This window comes from Eulemur rufifrons, chromosome 24, assembly GCF_041146395.1.
Source record: "Eulemur rufifrons isolate Redbay chromosome 24, OSU_ERuf_1, whole genome shotgun sequence".
NCBI classification, from domain to species: domain Eukaryota; kingdom Metazoa; phylum Chordata; class Mammalia; order Primates; family Lemuridae; genus Eulemur; species Eulemur rufifrons.
The window spans coordinates 27,440,888-27,463,402 of NC_091006.1; the positions used below are offsets into that span (position 1 = coordinate 27,440,888).

At 32.6% G+C, this 22,515-nt stretch overlaps 1 protein-coding gene across 18 annotated transcripts in view; it reads right to left on the reverse strand.

Annotated features, from left to right (window-relative positions):
* The window catches only part of ADGRL3 (adhesion G protein-coupled receptor L3), a 442,010-nt gene that overhangs the window by 6,199 nt on the left and 413,296 nt on the right, over positions 1–22,515 (reverse strand). For 15 of the 18 annotated variants that reach the window (XM_069458531.1, XM_069458535.1, XM_069458534.1 and 12 more), the window contains one exon: positions 19,816–19,912. In XM_069458531.1, coding sequence (XP_069314632.1) covers positions 19,816–19,912 — 97 coding nt within the window. Of the gene's footprint in view, positions 1–1,055; positions 1,185–19,815; positions 19,913–22,515 lie in introns of all 18 variants that reach the window. The other 3 variants (XM_069458539.1, XM_069458538.1, XM_069458544.1) reach the window with 1 other exon arrangement.

The following is a 22,515-nucleotide window of genomic DNA, read 5'->3' on the forward strand; positions in this document are numbered from 1 at the left end:
AAAAAAAAAAACAAAACACCCAAAGATTCCCACAAAGGATAACAGAAATTTTATTCAACATTTCCTGAAAAATTTAAATACTGCTAATCAATCAGGTTCAACTTGAAGGAACCAAGGAAGACCCCTTGATACAGTGAATTTTCTTTCAAATATAATTTTAAGTAAGTAGATCACTGACTAGGATTTCTCTTTTATGAAACTTTGATTTGAATATTTTTCCTGTGCCCTCTTTACATCCGATATAAATATTTTAAATCTTTTGTGCCCCTAACAAAGTTTTATACTTGGAAAAGGTAAAACCATGTCCAAATGCTTGTATTCTAAGGGGTTTTAAAGAGATCTGTGCCTATTTGTTTGACATACAAATGAATTTCTGTATCATTTTCAAGCTAGAGGATATACAGAAGAACCATTTTGGGAAGCCCCGTTTTTAACATGTAGAAAAAGCAACTTTGTGACCTGCCTGAGCCAAGCTCATACAGGCAATGACGGAGCTAAAGTGGAACCTGAGCTGCTATTGCTCAGATCACTGCTCTTTCCTCTACTGCATTGTTAACTAATTTTCCCTAGAGTTGATCTAAACACTTTCATCACTACTAATGTTTTGTGCTCAGGGTGTACTTCATGGTTTAACAAAGTAAGGTTCATGTTCTCGATCTTATATAACATTACGACTACTGAAGCAAGTCTTCCTTTATCTTACTTACCTCAGGCAAAGCTCTCATTTCTCGAAATAAATACATAGTTATTTAATATAGAATTAAGTCAACAACAAGCAAAACACTGACAAACCACAAATACATTTTATAACATTACAGAGAAACAAACACATATTGATGAATCAAATATTTGTTCATCAGAAGCAATCCAGGTCTAACTAAGGGAAACCTAAGGAAAATGGAAAATAAAAGCACCAAGAGGGGTGGGATGCGAAAAGAGTCTGTGTGTCTGCTTCCAAAACAAAGAAAGGCAGGAGAAAGGAAATAGAATGTGCCCATAAAAGCTACATAAAATGGGACTCTCACTTGAAAAAATTAAGATAAACTCCAGCACACCTTGTGCGTTGTACATGCTGATAGAAGGGTTGTTACAGACCGCCGGTTCCCCAAGCAATGTATTATAGGGATTGTTAGTACCATGCGGACGAAGCAGAGCATTGCTTATAAGATGATTAGCCATGGCTCCTGGAGCAGCCCCATAGAAAGACAGAGAAAAAAAAGGTCAATCAGGCAAATGTGTTTGAAAAAAAGAAAGGAAACATTTAGAATGACAACAGTTGATATAGTCCTGATTACAGGCAGGCAGCTAATTCAACTACAAAAATATGCCACTAGAGCACGCGTTTCCAACAATGCACATATCCGAGTCAATGGGAAAGAGAGAAAATGATTTACAATGTTGATTAAGCCACATTTAGGGAGTTCTCTTTCCCACGGTGTATGCAAGAATATATTCCCATGCTTGCTGAAAATTAAAATTACAATTAAAAAAAAAAAAGCAAAATCTAGTTGTCCATACAAACATAAAACAAAAGCCAAAAAAAAAGTTTACAACACAAAAAGAAAAGCTAAAATGAAAAAAAAACATTCCCTCATTCACAGAAACCACTGTGGGTTGTTTTCAACGAAAGTAAAAAAGAATAAAAGGCAACATTTACAATACAACACTCATTTGGAGAGCAGTTATTGACACAACAGAAGAATTTGACATTTCTGAAATTCTACGAAAAGGAATTAAGTTGAAGTAAAGTAAAATGTAATCGCTCTTAGTAGTACACCATAGTGAGCATACTAATTTGGTGATTTTACAAATCTGATAAAAAAATCAAATGAATATTATTTTTAAATGTTTTCAATAAAATATTAACTTTATGGTTTCAAACAATATACATTTACAAAATTCCATTTTCCATTTTCCAACTGGTTGTTTGGACTTTGGCGTACAGTAATAAAATTAAATTCTTCCATCTTTTTCTGAACAGATATCCTTAGTGTCTAACAAACCATTTGTTTGATTGCAACCTCCCATCCTTCAAAGCCATTAAACCAAGAATCCTAAGATCAGATGAAGAGTCTTATTAAATATAATTATGCCATGTATGAAAATAATAGGCAGAATTGTGTATTTATGTTAGATGATAAAGAAAGGAAAAGTCACTGAGGAAAGGAAAATACAAATTGTATGGGAATAGTCATGTTGACCATAGAGGTACATGTTAATTTAAGTATATATGTTAGGGAGTGAAAATATAAGCTATAGATTGGGAAAAAATATTTGCAAACAAATTTACAATTATTTGTGATCCAACAAAGAACCCTCAAAAGTCAACTTTTATTTTATTTTATTTTTTTTTTTTGAGACAGAGTCTCACTCTGTTGCCCACGCTAGAGTGAGTGCCGTGGCGTCAGCCTAGCTCACAGCAACCTCAAACTCCTGAGCTCAAGCGATCCTCCTGTCTCAGCCTCCCGAGTAGCTGGGACTACAGGCATGAGCCACCATGCCCGGCTAATTTTTTCTATATATATTTTTAGCTGTCCATATAATTTCTTTCTATTTTTAGTAGAGATGGGGTCTCGCTCTTGCTCAGGCTGGTCTCGAACTCCTGAGCTCAAACGATCCGCCCACCTCGGTCTCCCAGAGTGCTAGGATTACAGGCGTGAGCCACCACGCCCGGCCAAAAGTCAACTTTTAAAACAAACAGCAACAACAAAAAATCCAGTTAGAAAATGGTCCAAAAGCATAAACAGAGATTACATGGAAGAAGTGGCAAATGAGCCCATGAAAAGAATTGCTATGAACCATTAGGGAAATACAGATTAAAACCACAATGAGATATCACTACACATCTAAAATAAAAATGGCGACAACATTAAATGATGGCAAGGATGCAGAGAAACTGGATCGTTCATACATTGCTGGGGGAAATGTAAAATAGTACAGCCAATGTGAAAAACAGTTTGGCAGTTTCTCGTAAAAGTAAACATGCAATTACCATACCACCCAGCAATTTCACTCTTGGATATTTATCCCAGAGAAATGGAAATTTTTTTTCACACCTGTACATGACACAAACCTGACAATGGTTTGTGTCAATTTTTGTACGTGACAAAAATTGTACGTGACAATTTTTTTTCACACAAACTTGTACGTGAATGTTCATGGCAGCTTTATTTGTCATATCCTAAAACCAGTAGCAGCCCAAATTTCCTTAAACTGGTCAATGGTCAATCTCTAGTATATCCATACCAGAAAATATTATTCAGTAATCAAAAGGACCAAACTATTGATAGACATAAAAACCTGAATAAATCTCTAGAGAATTATACTGAGAAAAGCCAATCCCAAAAGTTTGCATACTATATAATTGCATTTATGTATATATAGCATCCTTGAAATGAAAAAATTATATAAATGGAAAACAGATTAGTGTTCTCCAGGGTTAAAGGTGTGGAGAGAGGTTAAAGATGCCAGGGGTTAGGATGGAAAAGGGAGTTAAATGCGTATTATCATAAAAGGGCAACATGACGCATCCTCATGGTGATGAAACTAACTATTCTGTATTTCGACTATAATGAGGTATACACAAACCTACTTTGTGGATAAAACTGCATAGACTTAAACATACACACACAAAACCAATTAACTACAAGTAAAACTGAAGAAATCTGAACAAGAGTGGTGGAATGTCAATATCCTGGTTATGATACAGTACAGTTTGATAAGACAGAAGGGAAATTGGGCATAGGGTATACTATCTCTTGGTATTATTTCATATAACTGCATGTGACTCTATAATTATCTTAAAATAAAAAGTAATACATATTGAATTAATAAAATATATTAATAAAACAATAGTCACTTGTAGAAATATTTAAAAAATGAAAAAGGAACACTTGGCAATACTAATTTTAGTCTTTTCTAAATTGTAACTTTCTCATGGTAAGTTATTAATATCAATCAACAAATATTTTAACCTCAAAATTCTGAACATCTCTTGATTTAAAGGACAATATAGCTTGTCAGATCTCTTGAGTTGGAAAGTATTAGTTCTTTCAGGAAATAATGTGTTTGCATCCTGTATATCCTTCAAAGAATTAGCATAGAAGTAGCACGGAAGTTTTCATGTACTAAGTAAGTGCTCAATATTTGCTTCCTGGAGATATACAACATACACATTTAAATGTTCTTACGTAGTGCGATTGCAAATATTCAATTATCATATAAAATGAGGTCTATAACAGTGTTACTTTCCACTGATGAATGAAATATATGGCATTTTAATAAGAAAGTTAATTAAAGAGTTCATCATAGTACCTTTTAGACAAAAAAAGAAAAACTGTATATCTTAAATATTTACATCGTTGATGTTACACAAATTTAAGATTAATTGTTTGAGACAGGATTTGGTTCGCGCAACATTTTTTAAAAACAAATTGCCTGTAAATTATACCTGCTACCTGATATTTATTATTCTGGACTTTTTTGCCAAGTAAAAAGTAAAGCTAGTTTTCTAATGCAAATAATTACTTTCTAAAATTACTCTAAGTATTTAAATACAAAATAAAAGGTATAAGTTAAAATGAACTAGGGTTAAAATCTTAAAAACATAAAATCACTCAAATTCTTTAACACTCCCTCAAAGATCACAGATGGGGTAAGATCTTTATGGTCAAGGCTTTACATCTGCATCTCCACATATTTCTCATTACTACATATTATCTAACTTGAACTAACTGGGAAACAAACAATAAGGTGAGAAGATTGGATGCTACTCTTTTTCCTTGCTTCCCTTATCTTAAAAGGTAAAATATTTCTTTTATTTATATATACCTATTTTTTCTATATTTTTCTAAAAGAAGACAGTTTAAAAACTAGGACAATTAGAGCTTTAGAATAAGAAAACATGAGTTGGGAAGAATCAAGCATAAGCAAGACACAGATGACTCAATATTTTGGTTTCTGTGTTTATGATTCAGTTTCTAAAACAGTCAAGAATGTAAGAACAAAAAAGAGTTAATCATACTAAAAAAGGAGGAGTTTCATAATGGAATTGTAATGAAGCTATCAAAGTTTTTATAGATAATCTATGAAGTTATATTTAATATTTTTCCCAGCATAAAGTTTCTTTCTGTTTTTCTTAGTGCTTTTCTAATTTTGGAATGCACTTTAAAGTACTTTGATCATTAAACTATTAATCTAGGAAGACTGACTTCTAAAGTTCATTTTATTTTTCATCAATTCCCGCTAAGCTGGAAAGGCTGGCAACAATGGAAGAAATGGTATTTGTATATAGCTGGGTGTTATGACACAATGTTGGCTATATGGAAAAATATTCAGTCTCAGCCATGTGGCTTTGGTACATTGCTTTCCCAAATCTTGATACAATACAGAATACTGATCTATAGCCATAGTGAGTGACATGCAGCTAAAACTGGAGATCATCTGCTGTTTATGGCAAAACCAAGTAAACACTTAAAACGTTCAAACAAAATGCACATTCCTCTTTATCCTGGGTATTAAGGACCTTTTCTTGATACAAGAAAAGAAGCCACTACTTAAAAATCAGTTGCTTTTTTACTCTCACACACGTTTATACCTCACGCACCATTTGAAACCAATGTAATCACTATCTCTGAAACTAAGTTGAGTTCTACAAATGGAAAGTTATAACTCAAGTGAGAGCTTTGGTAGCAGGAACAAAAGAGAAGGAAATGGAATTTGATAATTAATGTTTTGTGAAGAGCATAAATATATAGATAAGCTCTATGGGTTGTTCAGATGAAAGAATAAGGGGTATGTCTGAGTAATCAAACAATTAGCCCTTCTTTGATCTACTTAATGTAAGGAGTCAGTATCTTTCATGGCTATTCAGGGCTTGGGATAGCCATGGAAATAATCTTGGAGTGACCTCTAGAGGTCATTCTTCCTATCACCATTCCAAGTAAGTGTAATTTTTCTAGGAGATACTATCACGTTTCCTACAGTTCACACTCACTAAATAGGTTTTTCAATTATATTCTTGAATGGTAGCACTGACAGTGCTGAAAACAAACCCAGCTTGCTGCCAACGCCTAGATCTTTTAGCTAAAAACTTGCACAGAATCTGTCTTCCTCCATCTTTTATGTGCAAAGTTGCTTTTGTCTTTTGTCTATAGCTGCACTACATTTCACTTGTCTTTGCTGAAGTCTATCCTGTTTGCTTTTGGCTGTTTCCCCAATTGACTTAGGTCACTTTGAATTCTGGTACTATCTTCCAGGATTCTGTCTACTGTGTCTCTTCCTCTTCCTTCCAACTATCTCCTGACTTGTAAACTTCCCTTCTAATAGCTGTGAAATTGCTGAAGACTTCCAAGAAGTTCAGTGTTTACAGACCATCTGTCACTGTTTCTCAGCTGAAAAGTTAAGCTTACTGGTTAGTCAGTTTGAGGACACAAATAGGTTGGCAGGTTTTTCTTTTTCTTGTTGGGGGGTAAAGGGGACTGGGAGATGGTTACAACATTGCATATGTGAAAGGAATGTTTATGTGCTACTTTTTGCAGGAATGTGAGCCCCAGGAAAACAGAATACACACGGGTTTTCACTGCTCTACACCAAGTGTCTAGAAGAGTTCCTAGAGCTCAATAAATATTTGCTCAATTAATGAAAATACATGAAATCGATGGCATCTTGAAAATATAAAACTAAACACAGTCAACTTGTCAATTATGAGTAGTGTTATAAATTGAGTAAATTTTTTCAGAGTGCCAAGTGCTCACTTCCTAATTACTGTGTTTTCTTTATTTCCTTCTAAATAGGTACTACACTATTGGAACTTTTAAAGCAGAAATAAACAATCATATATTATTTGGAAATATAAAATGCTACCCGAATGCTAACTGCAGATAATAATAACAGCAAAAACAAAAAGCAAACCCACCACCTGCCATGACTCAGTGCAAAAAGCTCAGATTGGGGTTAAATATACAGTGGCTCTGTAAAAATAGCTAGTCCTTAATTACTACTTACTCTTACTTACTAAATCTTGGCTATAGTCTAGTCATACCTGCCTAATTGCTATAAGAAACAAGGGTAAGCTCTCTAATAAAAACCATAGAAAGGGAATTAAGACTGAATTTCAACATATGGGAATTATCAACATAGCTGTCAATAAAGGGCCAAGCACAAAATCAGACCCTAATGCCACTGAAAAGGATTAAGTGTAAAATCATACTTTTTAAATGACTATTTAAGAATTCTTTTTACTTTATTTATACCTGAAGATGCATACCAATATAAAAGTTTTTGAATGAGTGAATTTTGAATGGAACAATAACAAGTCTTTTCAAATGTACACTTTAACATAAAACTGTGATATTTCTTTCCTTACAAAAATAGGTGTTTTGACATTGGGAAGCGCTGAATGACAGCATTGTCTGGGCTGGTTCAGGGTGATATATGTAACTGAGGACTGTAAATCTAAGGCAGATCAGAGTGCTTTGAGATAGTGAAGTAAAAAGCGTATCTGAAAAAGGATGAAAGTTGGATCTCACTTGAATCTATATCATTCAGAACATAATTCAAACAACGCTGCTTCTTGACAGCAGGCTAACAAAACTATATTGAAAAGCTCTTAAAATAACTAAACTTGCCACTCTGCTCTGCCCTCACACATCGTTTTTTAAAAAATGTGCTTACATTCTTATTTAGTCATATTGGATGGCCAAAATTTTATCATTTCAGACCTTGGTGATCTAATGAACCAACTGAATCCAACCATTCTTCAATAGTCACATAGCAATATGTCTCAATTTTCAACTTCTTCTTATTTATAAACATATAGGATGGCAGATGTTCCGTTTGTTTTATCCTAAGAAAATAGTTTTACCCTGATGGTTCTTTCTTCCGTAATATCTTCCATTCCAGTAACTCATGGTTCTCTCTCCTTTGGTTTGACAAAACATTTTTTATGAAGTCATTTTCACTATGTATATTAACAGATATAAATCAGAGTTTTGTATAAAGCAGAGCTACTACTGAGTGATGACTCTGTATTTTTGTCTTTAGACCTTCATTTTGGCCCTTTATGGAGACTTCATGTTTTAAGGTAAAATTAGTCTCTCTAATGATAGTATTTTGTATAGATTTAGAATACTATCTTCAGTTCAAGGTAAGGGATCTCTCACAGGGAGATATCTATGCAGTTGTGAAATCCTTAAAATTACATGTAAAATGCCCTGGGTATCTGTCAGTGTGCGGAATTGTGCACACAAACATGCTTGCATTTCTTTCTGGTGAAAGGGTCCCATGGCTTTTATTTCCTTTACAAAGAGTTAAGAGAATGGGTATAAAGAAAAAAAGAGATAAATTTCTTTTTTTTTTTTTTGAGACAGAGTCTCACTCTGTTGCCCGGGCTAGAGTGAGTGCCGTGGCGTCAGTCTAGCTCACGGCAACCTCAAACTCCTGGGCTTAAGCGATCCTCCTGTCTCAGCCTCCCGAGTAGCTGGGACTACAGGCATGTGCCACCATGCCCGGCTAATTTTTTGTATATGTATATTTTAGTTGTCCATATAATTTCTTTCTATTTTTAGTAGAGACGGGGTCTCGCTCTTGCTCAGGCTGGTCTCGAACTCCTGACCTCGAGCGATCCACCCGCCTCAGCCTCTCAGAGTGCTAGGATTACAGGCGTGAGCCACCGCGCCCGGCCGAGAGATAAATTTCTTAGTGAGTGAACTACAATATAAATAAGAAAACTGGAAAACATAAATCAGAAGTACTCAAAGTACAAATTATGTATATAAGTATCACCTAATCACCTGTCATATAGCATTATAACTCAGAATTTAGAACTAAATAAGACTGTAACATCCTCTAATCTACCACCATCATTTAATAAATAAAGAAACATAGGCCAAGACATTTATAATTTATTCAAGGTCTCACATGACTCTGGTAGTTTTACTTAAACATATTTAAATCGGTGATTTTCAAATTTTTTTAAGGATCCTATCCCCTCAAGATTCTATTAGAAGCCTTCTAAGAGTTCATTAACTTTTCCCACATAATTTTTGTTAATATTCAATTATTTTTTCATATTCATGTGTTAACTTATATAAAATAAACCAATAAAATAAAAGCAAATAACAGAAGAGGCTTCTAGAACTATGAAGAACTAATTTAGTAGGAATTTTCTATTTAAGTATTTTGTTTCCTATTTTTTGCTTTTCTCTGTAACAAAACAGTAACAACATATATACACAATCTGCAGAAAGTGAAAAAATATTAGTTCAACTTCATAAGGCTACATTACATTAATAAAATAGTAACCATATAAATCAAGATCAAGTCATTTATTTGAAAAAAAAAAACTAATGGGATCTGCACGATACCCTTAAAAAGTTACATAAAATAACTTTAAAAACCACAGAAACCATAAGTTTACATTTTTAATGTTTTAATTCAAACAATGAAATTACAAAGTGTCAAAGAAGAAATATTTTGTTCAAAGCCAAGAGCTATTTCATCATTTTTTTCTGAAGTCATAAATTGAAGAGCTGACATCTTGATTTATCACATCGTGCACTTTTAATAGCCAACAAGTTTGCTATTAAATTTTAATCAACCTGCCTATTAAATTTCATTCAAATGGTTTGGAGATACTTCAGCTTCTTTTAATAGCTAATTCATTCAATGGGAATCTATTAATATGGATTTCAATGACACATTTTCTTCAAAGTACAGATTATGTTATTGTTGGTTCCATATAAAATGAAATATTCTGAATTCAGAGATGTTGCCTTTATTTTAGTATATAAATCCAAAGCTGTAGAGTTGGGAACCCTAAAAATTACATTTTATATTCCCTTTATTTCACACTAATTGGCTTTATCTGTGTCTTCTTTTTCAGACACATGAGTTTTTGTACAGTAAATACTTTATCAAATTGCTGGGTCATATGCACATTTTCGGTTTACAACATACTGCAAAAATGCTGTCAAATGTGTTTGGACAAATTCACACTCCCAGGAGCAGTGCGTATTTCTCAAATTCTTGCTAGGATTTAGTATTGTCAGACTGACATTTTTGCCAGTCAGAGAGAGTATGAAATGATATTTTTTATCGCTGTTATACTTTGCATTTCTCGTTATCAGAGACAGAGGTAATTTCTCATGTTTATTGGCCATTAGGGTTTCTTCTTTGTGAGTTGCCTCCTCTTATCTTTTGCCTACATTTATATTGGGCTGTTGATTTCTTTACTGATTTGTAGAACTTTTTTATATATAATATGGGCACTAACATTTTGTTATCTTTGTTGTTTACCCCTTCTCCCAATGCCCTACCTGTAAGGAGGATTGTTTAAATTTTGAGACAGCAACCTTATTGTCTTTTTCTTATACTTTGTGATCTTGTTATTTTGGTTTTAAGAACTCCTTACTTAATATAAAATCTAAACTATGTTTTTTCCCGAAAGTTTTAAAATGTTGTTATTTTTACATTTAATATTTTATCCATATTATACAACACACCCCCAGCATGTTGCAGGTGAAGAAACTAATGTCATTAGATATATTCAATGACATTTTTCACATATTTAGCTGAAAGCAAACTTGCTCAGAGATCTTAAGTTTTCTAACTGCTTAAGCCAACAGTGGTAGGACTGCAACTTGGAATGTTTGGTGAATCTGCTTCTCAACAGAGGAAGTGGATGGTTTGTAGTAGAAGCGATGAACCTATCTATATTAATCATTTATTCTTCTCTAAAGCTTACCTTTTGTGGTCAAGAACATGTATTTCTGTGTTCTATTAACTTAGACATTTTGAATACTTCAGCATATTACTCAAAACAAAGAATACTGAGCCTAAAAATAACAGCTCAATTTGGCTTAACCACAGGCAAAATGCCAGTAAACCACACTTCTTTCTACTTAATCAAAAGCATTGAGCAAAAAAAAAAAAAAAGAAAAAGAAAATTGTCGTTATTCCCACAGTAGCAACTCAATTCATTTTCTCTAAATTAGATTCTTTCTTGATAATCTGCTGATGGTATATAGCCAATCTCATATCTATATTTATTTGTAAATCAAACATTATTTATGTATTTTTGCTGAATAAAACTTCAGAACAAATGAAAGTATAATTATTTAATATAAAATAATTTACCAAAGTGAAGAAACTATGATTTTTAGTATAACTCACTACCCAATATTGGCATAATTTTTATATTTTGCAAATTATATAATCTTATATGCAGAAGGTTTGTCTTGACTAAAACTTGAGCTTTTAAATTGGAACTTATATTTGAAAAAAAGTGTGCCTGAAAAAAATATGAATTAAAACAAAGATTCCATGAATAAAGAGATTTTTTTATAATGCTGTTCAGAGAAGGTTTATTTTATCATATGACTATAATCAACTCTGTTCTATCTATTGAGGCTAATTCAAGAAACATATTGTTTCTACTTTTTAAAATCAAGATTGACTATCTTCTTTCAATTTATAAATCTTCTCAACTTTTTCTTAATTCTCCAGTGATTTCTAGGGTTGTAAATTACCTTTTATGAAAGTGTTAGCTAACTTGTCTTACATTCTGAAGCATCCACATTCCGTATAATGATGGATTATGAAGAAATCTTATGAAAATCATAGGGGAACCTAGCACATAAACACTTACTTTTAAATGGCATGCAGTATATAAGGCTGAGCTATACAAAGTGCAAGCCTGTGTATGCAATTCAAAAGGAGCTAGTTTAATTGGAATCTACGCAATTACTGGGAATGACAATTTAAGTATCTTTTTTTTCCAATAAGGACTTTTATTGCTACACATATATCTTACTTTCACTTTTTAATTTTTCATGTAATTGAATTAACTCCTATTTACTTCAGCGTAACAGATATACATTAATATAGCTTATTCCTTAGAAAAATAATTTGAACAAATGACTTTGTTAACTTTGAATTTCATATATGGCATTTATATCATCACAACTCTTATGTTTATAATATAGTAGGAACAGTTTTCCAGATGAGAGAAACAATTCAGGGTTTGCTTGGTTTTAGATTTTTAATTATAAAGCATTTCATGGTTTTTGTTAAAACCAGACTCAGCACATAAAAGTGATAAGAAGCTTAATTTGTAACATTTTTACTGAAATTTCAACTGAAATATATTTTCTACTTATTCCAGGCATTACTGTATTGCCCTGGCAGAAAATAACACAGTTTCAAGGAATATCAAATGTAGGAGTACAAAGATCTGGGAAAAGTTATATCCTTTCTATTACGAAATGATTATAGGCAGAAGTCTTTCACCTGTTTTTTTTTTTTTTCTTTTTTTCCTTTCTCTTTTTTGAAACAGGGTCTTGTTCTCTTGCCCAGGCTAGAGCGCAGTGGTGTCATCATAGCTCACAGCAACCTCAGATTCCTGGATTCAAGCGATCCTCCTGCCTCAGCCTCCTGAATAGCTGGGACTACAGGCACATGCCACCATGCCCAGCTAAGTTTTCTATTTTTTTGTAGAGATGATGTCTCACTCTTCTCAGGCTGGTGTTGAACTCCCAGCCTTAAGCAATCCTCCTGCCTCGGTCTCCCAAAGTGCTAGGATTACAGGCATGAGCCACTGCACCGAGCCTTCCCTATTTTTTAACATAATTTTTGCCCTGACCAAAATGTTCATCATTTTACTAAAATATAAAAATTTAAAATTAAAGAAAAAAGTATTCTACCAATAAAATATTTGAAAGCTTCCAGGGAAGAAAAGAAGAATGACAATGAAATTCTTCTTACAACCTAAGCCCTACAATTGAGTAATATGAATAGTAATTCAATATATTCCCTATCAAATAGTTTTATAAAATGGAAGCAAATTAATAGTATATTTAGAAATTTAAGAAATAAGGATGTGAATATGCACTGTTAAGAATATTTAATTTCCATGTTACATAATAAAAATAAAGGAAACTTTGAAATACATTCTTGAAAAATATATATCTATAATCTAATCTTCAACAAGCTTCATGAAAACTTATATGAAAAATATGACTATTTTTGTTATCAGGTGGTCAGGAATATCTTGTTTGGAATCTAGATTTTGTCCTTTACTAGCCGTGTGATCTTGGACAAGTTATTTTAATTACCAAGAAACCCAGTTTCTTCATGGATATAAAGAAAACAGATAATGAATAATGAACAGAGTACAACATGCAAATGATAGCCACGCACATGCGAAAGGAGAAACACCAAATTTATCAAGAACTATAAAGAGGCATATTGTGTTCTATTAGAAAAAAAGAGTATCAGCAATTCCTGTGTTGGAATCTCTGTATTTAACCCTAAAAAAGACATTTTTTTTTTTTTTGAAATATTTCATCCTCAGTAACTTATATAAATCAACAGTACAAGCTAAGTGGAAATGTTCTACAGCACTTACATTTAGAAGTTACCAAGGTGTCTCACTGCAGCTTGTTTGAATTACAATATGTAAATCAACTATATGTAAGGCAATAAGGTAATAACCCAACGAGGATTTACATAGATAAAAAACTCTCTTTGCAAAGGGATGCATAAAAAACTTTAAGTAAATAATAATAATAATAGTACATTCAAGCCACGTTTACTTGTGTGGTTGGCTCTGAGAGACTGGATTGTTTGAAGAAGTCATATCACAGACAAAGTTGAAAGCAATGCGTCAGAGGGACTTGCTGAGTAAGCATGGAAAAGTTTTTCTTTTTCAGATTCTGCCAAGCATTTAGAGAAAGAACCTTTGCCCCTGACTGACTGGAAATCAATATCCAATAGATGTCATTTTGCCACATAAATGGAGAGTTCATTCTGAAAATTATTTGGCCTTCTCAGGTTAAAAATCACTATATTAATAGCATTGTTTATCTATTTGACTCAGCATCTCACTTTTTAAATCTGGACCTATTTTTTGCCTTTGTGCTATTAAACTGGTTTTCCTGACACAGATATCCTTGTTTTATTGTTGCTTTTCCCATTATGTCTATTGATGACATATACAAAGGAAAGAAATTAACACACAGAACACTATTGCCTCATTTACACACCAAGAATAAAAAGAACAAAATTATAGACATACTAGACATAATGGTGAATCTCAAAAGAAAACTTCACTTATGTCATAGGATATTTATATATGCATTCGTATCATCATAATGCCTGTTAAAACAAAAATAGTTTGTTATACAAGCTACTCTGATTTGTTAGCTACGTAAGTACTATAGGGACATTATTAACTGTTTTTGCAAATTTCCTAAATAGATGTCAGATTGTATTAGAAGCTGCTTAATATTTACAACAAATGATTTTATAATCCTTCAGAAAACCAAGGCTTTTGGGCAATATGACATATTTTATGCATATAAGCCAAATTATATCTATTGACATTAATAAAGTGCAGTGAATGTGTGTTTCACTCTAGTAGTTTTAATTTATATAAATCATTAATCACAGTAAAACACCACTTACATTTTTTCATTTGCATTTTTCTTTAAAAATATGAAAGCAAAATATGTGTAGAGGCCTGAATATTAATGAGATGGCAGGTGATTTATTGTAAAGTTTCGTTTGCCTCAGTGACCAACCTCCCAGGAAAGACAATACAGGCTCTGAGAAGACAGGAGTTAAAAACAAGTCTGAGTCACAGCCCTGCTCCACTACATAACTAGTTATTTAGCAGGGCTATCTGAATTGAACTAGTGTTCTCTAAGCTTCGGAAGGGTTGGATAGGGCTCAGAAGACAAGAGAAGGCAGTGTTCACTTATATCATTATCTAAGGTAGGGACAAAAAATGTACCACCTTTATTTCTTTGATGCTAAGACATGGTCACAAATCAAAAGTAGGAAATATAACCAGGCAGATGTAATTTGCATGTAATTTCTAATTTAGAAGCAACAATTTAGCTTTATTCATTTATTCTTTTTGTTAGCCTCGAGGGTAGCACTATCTTAACTAAATTATTATTTCTTTTACTTGACATTCAGATAACCACCCTCATTCCTCCCACCTACTGCTGGAAAATAAAAAGGAAAAAAAAAAACCAAAACCTTCAGTAGTGAATGATGAATTTTAATATCTGATTACCTGAAAGCACTGGCAAGGACAAGTCTTCATTTATTAGAAAATATAAGTGAACTTCTGAATAAAATGATAATTATTATTATAATATTTCTTATTATGTTCTAGGCACTGTTGCAAGCAATTCACATATATTAACTTATTTACTCCTCTCAAGGACCTTCTGAAGTGGGTGCTATTTATTTCCCTATTGCACAGACCCTGAGAAGTTAAGAAGTTTGCCAAAAGCTACTGGATTAAAAGTGACTTTTAATCAATGTCCCTTCTTAAAACTACAATGAGTAAATCAACTACGTACAAATGTCTATTTGATGGCAGCATCTTTCCCCTTTGTATCAAAAATGCTCCAAACAGGTGGGGTCACCTTTCAGTAGGTCGTTGTGCCACTAGCTGAGAGCCAGAATTTACCCTTTAAAAATCTATGAAAATAAATGCATTGTCATAGGCAATCATAATTTTTACGGATGACATAAATTTACTGAGAATGCTTGTGCAGATTAATTCAGATCTGAACCCTGAAAGGAGAATCCATAGCATTAATAAATAAGGGCTTCACATCTACAGCTCAATCTTCCTACATATAATAACTAAATTTGGCTTAAATCAGTAAAGCCTTACTGGTTAGATCTCCATGCATAAAAACCTAAATCACATTAACTTGTGTGGGAGGTTGACAAGACGGAAGATAGGAGTTTAGAGGGAAATAAAAACCCAGGATGCTAGCCAAGCCATTGTTCCAGAAGAAAAAATAATGTCTTCTTTAAATTCTACCACTCAGAGGGCATATTTTTGCAACAAATCCATAGCTGGAGTGAGATTGGGGCACCTTTTTATAATTTGAACAAAGATTCCATATTGGTAGGAGCTACCTAGCAAAAGTTGATTTTTAAATGGAAATTTCTGACCACAATCTAACTAATTAAATAAAAAGAAAATGGGAAATGTAATTATAATATTTATGATGAGATAAAGCCTAATAAAACCTAATTTCAGAAAATATTCTAATTTCTATTTAAAGATACAAAAAGAGTAGAAATGTTTAACAATTAATTAAACTGCCAGAGGAAATTTCTAAGCTAACATTTCATTTTTTATCAAATACAAGTTCTAGAAGCATCGTTAATCTAAATTGTTCGCCATGAGGTTTGGCGAGCAGAGATCATGGGTAGGAGACATGGGCTGGAAAGACAACTTTAGCTATAAATCGTTTCCACCACTACCAGGGAGTCGGAGCTACTAGGGATTTTGATTAGATTTCCAGTCGCCCTGGGAGGACCTCGGCAATTAAGCACTGACTAAACCTTCACAATATGAGCAAAATGATAAATATGTAATTGAACCAATGGATAAACCCTCTAATGGTCCCATGAGTTTGTGAAAACTTGGGTTTGGCTCAGAGTGAACCTTTGTTGAAACTCTCTGTAACCAACCATCACCTTACAGCTCTTCTAAAGCTCCTTCTACCAGCGTATGTAGTGCCATCGGTAAAGTTAACCTGGTAGTAGTGCTGCAGTATTGGCCTCAAGGAATTCTGGATTTGCCTGAGTATGTAACACTGAGAAAAATATTTGAAAATGTATCGAAAACATTTTGGGAAACATCTTCATAAAAATAGATATTCAAAGTACAGATTTAATGGAAGGTTTTAAAGAGATGAAGTGACCAAACAATAAACTTCCAAAGAGAATAAATAAGAGTTAATATACTCACTAAAAATAATAAATAAATCTTCCAAGGTTTCACATGATTCCAAGGAGTAAAATCCCAATAGTAATCGAGTTTATCTGATATATATGATGCAAAAAGTTGGTTCAAGAACAGAATATTAGAGATGGTTTAAAAAAATAAAAACCATTGAGAAGTAGTTCTGCGTTGCACGGTGGATTCTTCATTCTTAGTGGATCCAAAAGATGATAATGATTGATTCATTTTTAAGAATAGATGATAAGACATACAAAATTTTAAAATAACACCCTTTTGATGAATTGGGCAGTGAAATGAATAGGAAAGCAAACCTAAAGTAAAAATAGAACTGATTTTTAGATAACAACTTGCAGTTTTAAAGGGCCAGAAGCATTTCAAAGACAAAAATAGGAGATTCAATGAATCTAACTTAGAAAGAAAGGAAAATGGAGTTTGAATTAAAAAAAAATGCTAGCTGGAAGAAATCAAGAATGAATGGGAAGATAGAATATATGAAGATGTACAGATGCAGTATCTTTAATTTTTATTTTAATAATAGAGAATATAATCTTTTGAAAAAACAGAAGTGAAAAATTATGCTGCTGAAGTGACCAAGGTGTTGATCAGGAAAGATGAATCTTGGATGTCACCTACCTAAATATGATACACACGCCTGAATGCAGGGAAGATAGGACCCTGGGAAATAAGATTAAAGAAGGAGGTTAAAGACTATCTTCAGAGATATAATATGAAGAAATAAAATTTTAAGTACTCCACTCATCTAAGATAAAAAATAATGAGATGAGAATAAAACTAGGATTTTGTGATGAGGGGGTGTAGTTAATTAATATAGGAAATAAAGAAGATCACTATGATTTCTAGCACCATTAAAGTCACTAAGTGAAAGGAAGAGTATGTGTTTCGATGAAAAAGATCACTACCTGGGCACACTGCAAATTATCAATTCAATTTCTCCCTCTACCCACTACTCAAAGTCAGCATCAAAGTAATTTATTCCATGTCACAAAAAATTTTATAGCCTTCCTGTAATAGGTTTAGAGGTATCTTTTAAAACTAGAGCTTTTAATAAACAGACTTAAATATATGACCAGTTAATATATTATAAAATATTGTTTGCTTTAAAATATATTCACATTCATCCAGCCATCCACATATCACTATATTCCAAGTTGATGAAATTCTTGGGAAGGAGCTAAGAAACTAAATAGCAGTATTATATAATGTGATTGACTGTGAAATCATAAAAATTATCCATTTAAAGTAGGTTTTACTAAAGTTATGTAGCTTGCTATTTTTATACAAATTTAGATAGCAATACTAGACAAAATAATAATTTTATATATTTTATCCATCCTTACAATAGGCAAATAAACAGTGCACCATTAAAATTAAATTACCTCATCCTTTGTTTAAACAATTATTCTATGGCTGCTGTGACCACTGGATATAAGATACATCTAAAAATAAATCCTATTGATAAAGATACGTTCCTTTCTAGGAACATATTGTAAATTCTCTATGTATGACGTTATTTAAAGAATAAAGAAAAATTAGTCACTATGGAAGCAAATTAATTCCTAGGCCTTGGAAGCATTTCTAAGTAAATTCTTCTTTATGATTTCAAAATCAATGTCAGAACATTGTAGTACTAATATTTAAATAAATAGTCACAAACTAAGGATTAAAATTAAATTGAAAAAGAGAAGAATGCTTGAGAGAGTTTGTCTAAAGAAAGGTATTCTAGCAAATAACGAAAAACTAATAATGAAACAAAATACAAGAAAGTAGTTGTTTTATTTCAATGTATTTTCTTCATATTTGGAGGAATATTCCTACTCATTGTCCTTACTAATCCAGCAAATGTGATATAGATAATTTAAAATCCTCATTGCATTATTGCTATATATCATTGCCCAAATAGCATATGAAATTCAATTAAGATTATATTAAAACATAGATCCCTGTATCAAATTCAATTTGGACACTGCCTGTCCTAACTTCCTTTATATAAATTAGATGCAACTTACTTGAGTAAAAATAATTAATAGCACAAGCATCTGAGTCTTTGTTAATCATAAGCCATAATTATTACATCATCTGTTCTTAATTAGCATTAAATGTAACAAAAAGCTGACAGAAACAGGTCGAAAACAAACTAATAACTCTAGTTTGGGGGTAAAAAATAATGTTGATCCTAAAAATACGTTCATACAAACGCCACCTTCCCACGTAAAATTATATTGCAAATATTTCCCATTGCTGACTGTAGTATCCTCTTGCTCTCCATAAATCTAGCCATTTTTATTTCAGTCAAATTAATTCTAATCATACCCACACACCCTCCCCCACACCCACACCCACAGGGACTGAGAGAGTGCAAGCACACGCGCAAAGAATAAGAAAAAAAAAAAAAAAACTCAACCACAAACAAAACAGTAGATTAAGGGAACTTCATTTCAAAAATCTAAATGACATCCAGGGAGCATTTTAACCACAAGCACATACACACAAAAAAATTATGCTATACATAAAAGTATTTTTTTCCTCTTAGATCTTTAAATATCGAATATTATCCAAATAAGTCTTTTAGATATTAAGATTAGATATGATTTTTCCCCCAAGTATACAGCTTGCCTTAAGTATGTATTAGACAGTATATTTTTACTTTCACAAAGACTATGAAATTGCTTTATACCTGAGACAATGTGGAACTCTATGATGCTTAGCAGACTATATAGCCACATAATTGCCCATTTTCACTGCTTCCAATGAGCCCTGACAGCTCACCAGTTTATAGCGGTAGCAGATGACTAGGAAAAGAAGTTTCTCGTCTTCTAACTTCCTTTCAGAAAGGATTTCCCGAAAATTCAGGATTTTAAAAAAAGTGGCTTATGAATTACGAAATACTCTGCTATACTCAAACAGGTTTTATATCCCTGCAATATTCCTATCAGACTCAGAAGTCGAAAATAAAGCAATGCATTTAAGAAATTCTCAAAGTACTCAGAAAATAAATATGAAAAATCATTTCTAATTACCTCTGTTGAGTGACGCTGAACTGTTTATATCTCCAGTAATAAAGGAAGACTCTGACTGCTTTCGGACTGTGTCATTCCACATTCTACGGATTCGGCTCTGGGTGGGTGAGAAGGAAGAAAGGAAATGAACTCATGAGGCAGGGAGTTTTCACACAAATCATTCTTTTTCTTTCTGTCACAGTTATATGAGACCTTTGTTTCTAGCATCTGGCAAATAAGCAACTTCTACATGCTTGCAGTATAGAAGCATGAGAACATTAGAAATAACATTAATGGTAATACATGGTTCTCATTAAGTGTATTCCTAAATGCCTATACCAAAGACAATTATAACTATGAAAAAGGAATAAATGTAAAGTACTATACCAATTTAAATATGTTGGAGATATTAATATATAGAAGTGTACTCTAGACAGTTAGAATTAGAAAGTTTTAGTTTCCAGGGTAAAACAAATTATTTTCACTGTAACTTTTATTGGAATAGGAATGTTTCCATATGCATTAAGTTGCCAGTTTTATTAACAAAAGATTTAGTTTAAGAAATCAGAACCTTGCAAGAGTTTGTTAAGAAAGAACATAAAATATTATTAAGATGCTACTGAACTTACATTTTCTACCACTTTTATGAAGAGATCAATACAATTTTAGAGATCAATACAATTTTAGAGATTATATACTCTCCTGACTTTTCCTTCTTTTGAAGGAGATAAAAGTAGAGGATTCACCCCTATTCATTGCTTCAGTAGGAAGTTTTATAGATAATTGAAAATTCTTACATTATTATTGATATTCTTAAATCTGTATTTCTGAGAGTCAGATAATTCAAGAAAACATTGTAATATTTTCCCACTTGGGGGAGTTTTTTTCCTATCTTATTCTGTTTTGCCATTTTATTGAGTTAAGGATCAAAAAAGTGTTAACAATCTTGTGAGGAAGAAACAGTATTTTCAGAAGCTTTTCTAAGGATAAAATCATTATAGGAAATATTGCTACTACTGATTGTGAAACTAGGCCTACAAATGGGTTATGTTGAAAATATATTTGGACGCCTTGAATAATAGAAGAAGCTAATCTTAGAATATTAGACAATTGGTTTTTTGAATCTTGGAACATGTTTATTCTTCAGAAATATTGTTGCATATCACATTTTCCCTAGTTTGGCAAACACACACACAACAATTAATAAACAGAAGAACAATGCAGGGAACGAATCTCTCACATTTGTTCTGTTAGTTAATTAATTACTCGGTTACAAATATTAATTATCCTCTACTGCCTTCCAAATACTAACTAGGAGATGCAAAGGGGAAATGCAAACATAAAACATCTTAGCTTTCATAGAGCCGCTAGACTAGTATGTGACAGATTAAGCAAAATCTGCACTTATTTTTTGTGCAAAAAAAAAAAAAAATGCTCACAACATGCTCACAAATCTTCATAGAAAGATTAAATATTATAGATGAAAACTATGAACAACTCAAATGTCTGTGAATGGTAGAATGGATGAGTAAGTTATAGAATACTATACAGCAATGAAAATAAAAAGAAAAAATCTCCTGCAGTAACAGAGATGACAAGGGAAAGAAGGAAAACAAAATAATACATGCTGGATGATTTCATGTGAGTAGTATCAAACCCATGCAAGACAAAATGTACATACTCTTAAAAGTTACGGTACTGGTTATATGTGGAGCTTACTGATTGAAAAGGGTTAAAGGGTTTCTGCAGCACCCCCCAATATTCTAATATTTGACCTGGAGAGTGGTAATAATTCATTGTACCATATAGCATTTTTTATGTACTTTGAATGTTTATTACACTACACAAAAAATATTTTTAAAGTTGTACATATAAGGGAATTTAAGAATAATGCACTGAAGAAGGAGCATCTTAACTGAGAGTTCATGAAGCTATTCTTAGGTGACATTTATCTGAGCTGCCCCCATAATCTCATCTCCTAATAGTCTCTCCTACGTATTCTAGCCACACTTGTCCTCTTGCTGTTCGTTAAATGCCAGGCATCTTTCTACCTTAGGGCTTGGAACTGGTTATTTTCTCTGCCTGAAGTGCTCTTCCTCCAGATCCAGGTATGCATAATCCCTTCATCTGTTTAACTTTTTGCTCAAATATTTTTCTCATTAAACATGCCTAACTTGACTATCCTATCTAGAAATGTATTCTACCCACCCAAGCCAGTCACAATTTCAGTCCCCTTTACCCTATCTCCCCCTCAGTCATTAGTATCTTCCACAACACCATGTGATATATAAGATACACAATTCTTATATTTATATTAAATGTCTATCCATTTAATGTCTGACATTTAATGTCTAATGTCTACATTAGACTTGAGGCTCTATGTGAACAAAATTTTTGTCTTTTTTGTTCATTGACATGTCACATACCTGGCATATAGTAAATAGTGTATGTATATATGTGTATGTATATATGAATATAATATTTATGTATATATTAATCAATTCTTTCTATGTTCCAGGTTCTACACTATGTTTAAGATAGTCTTTCTCGGGGGGGGGCCATGGGCAATATATATAACCTGAACTTTTGTACCCCCATAATGAGCTGAAATAAAAAATATATATATATATATATATATATATATACCTCAAAAAAAAAAAAAGGTAGTCTTTCTCTAGCACTTAGCCCAAGTAGCTAGCTGGCTACTTTATATCACTGCAT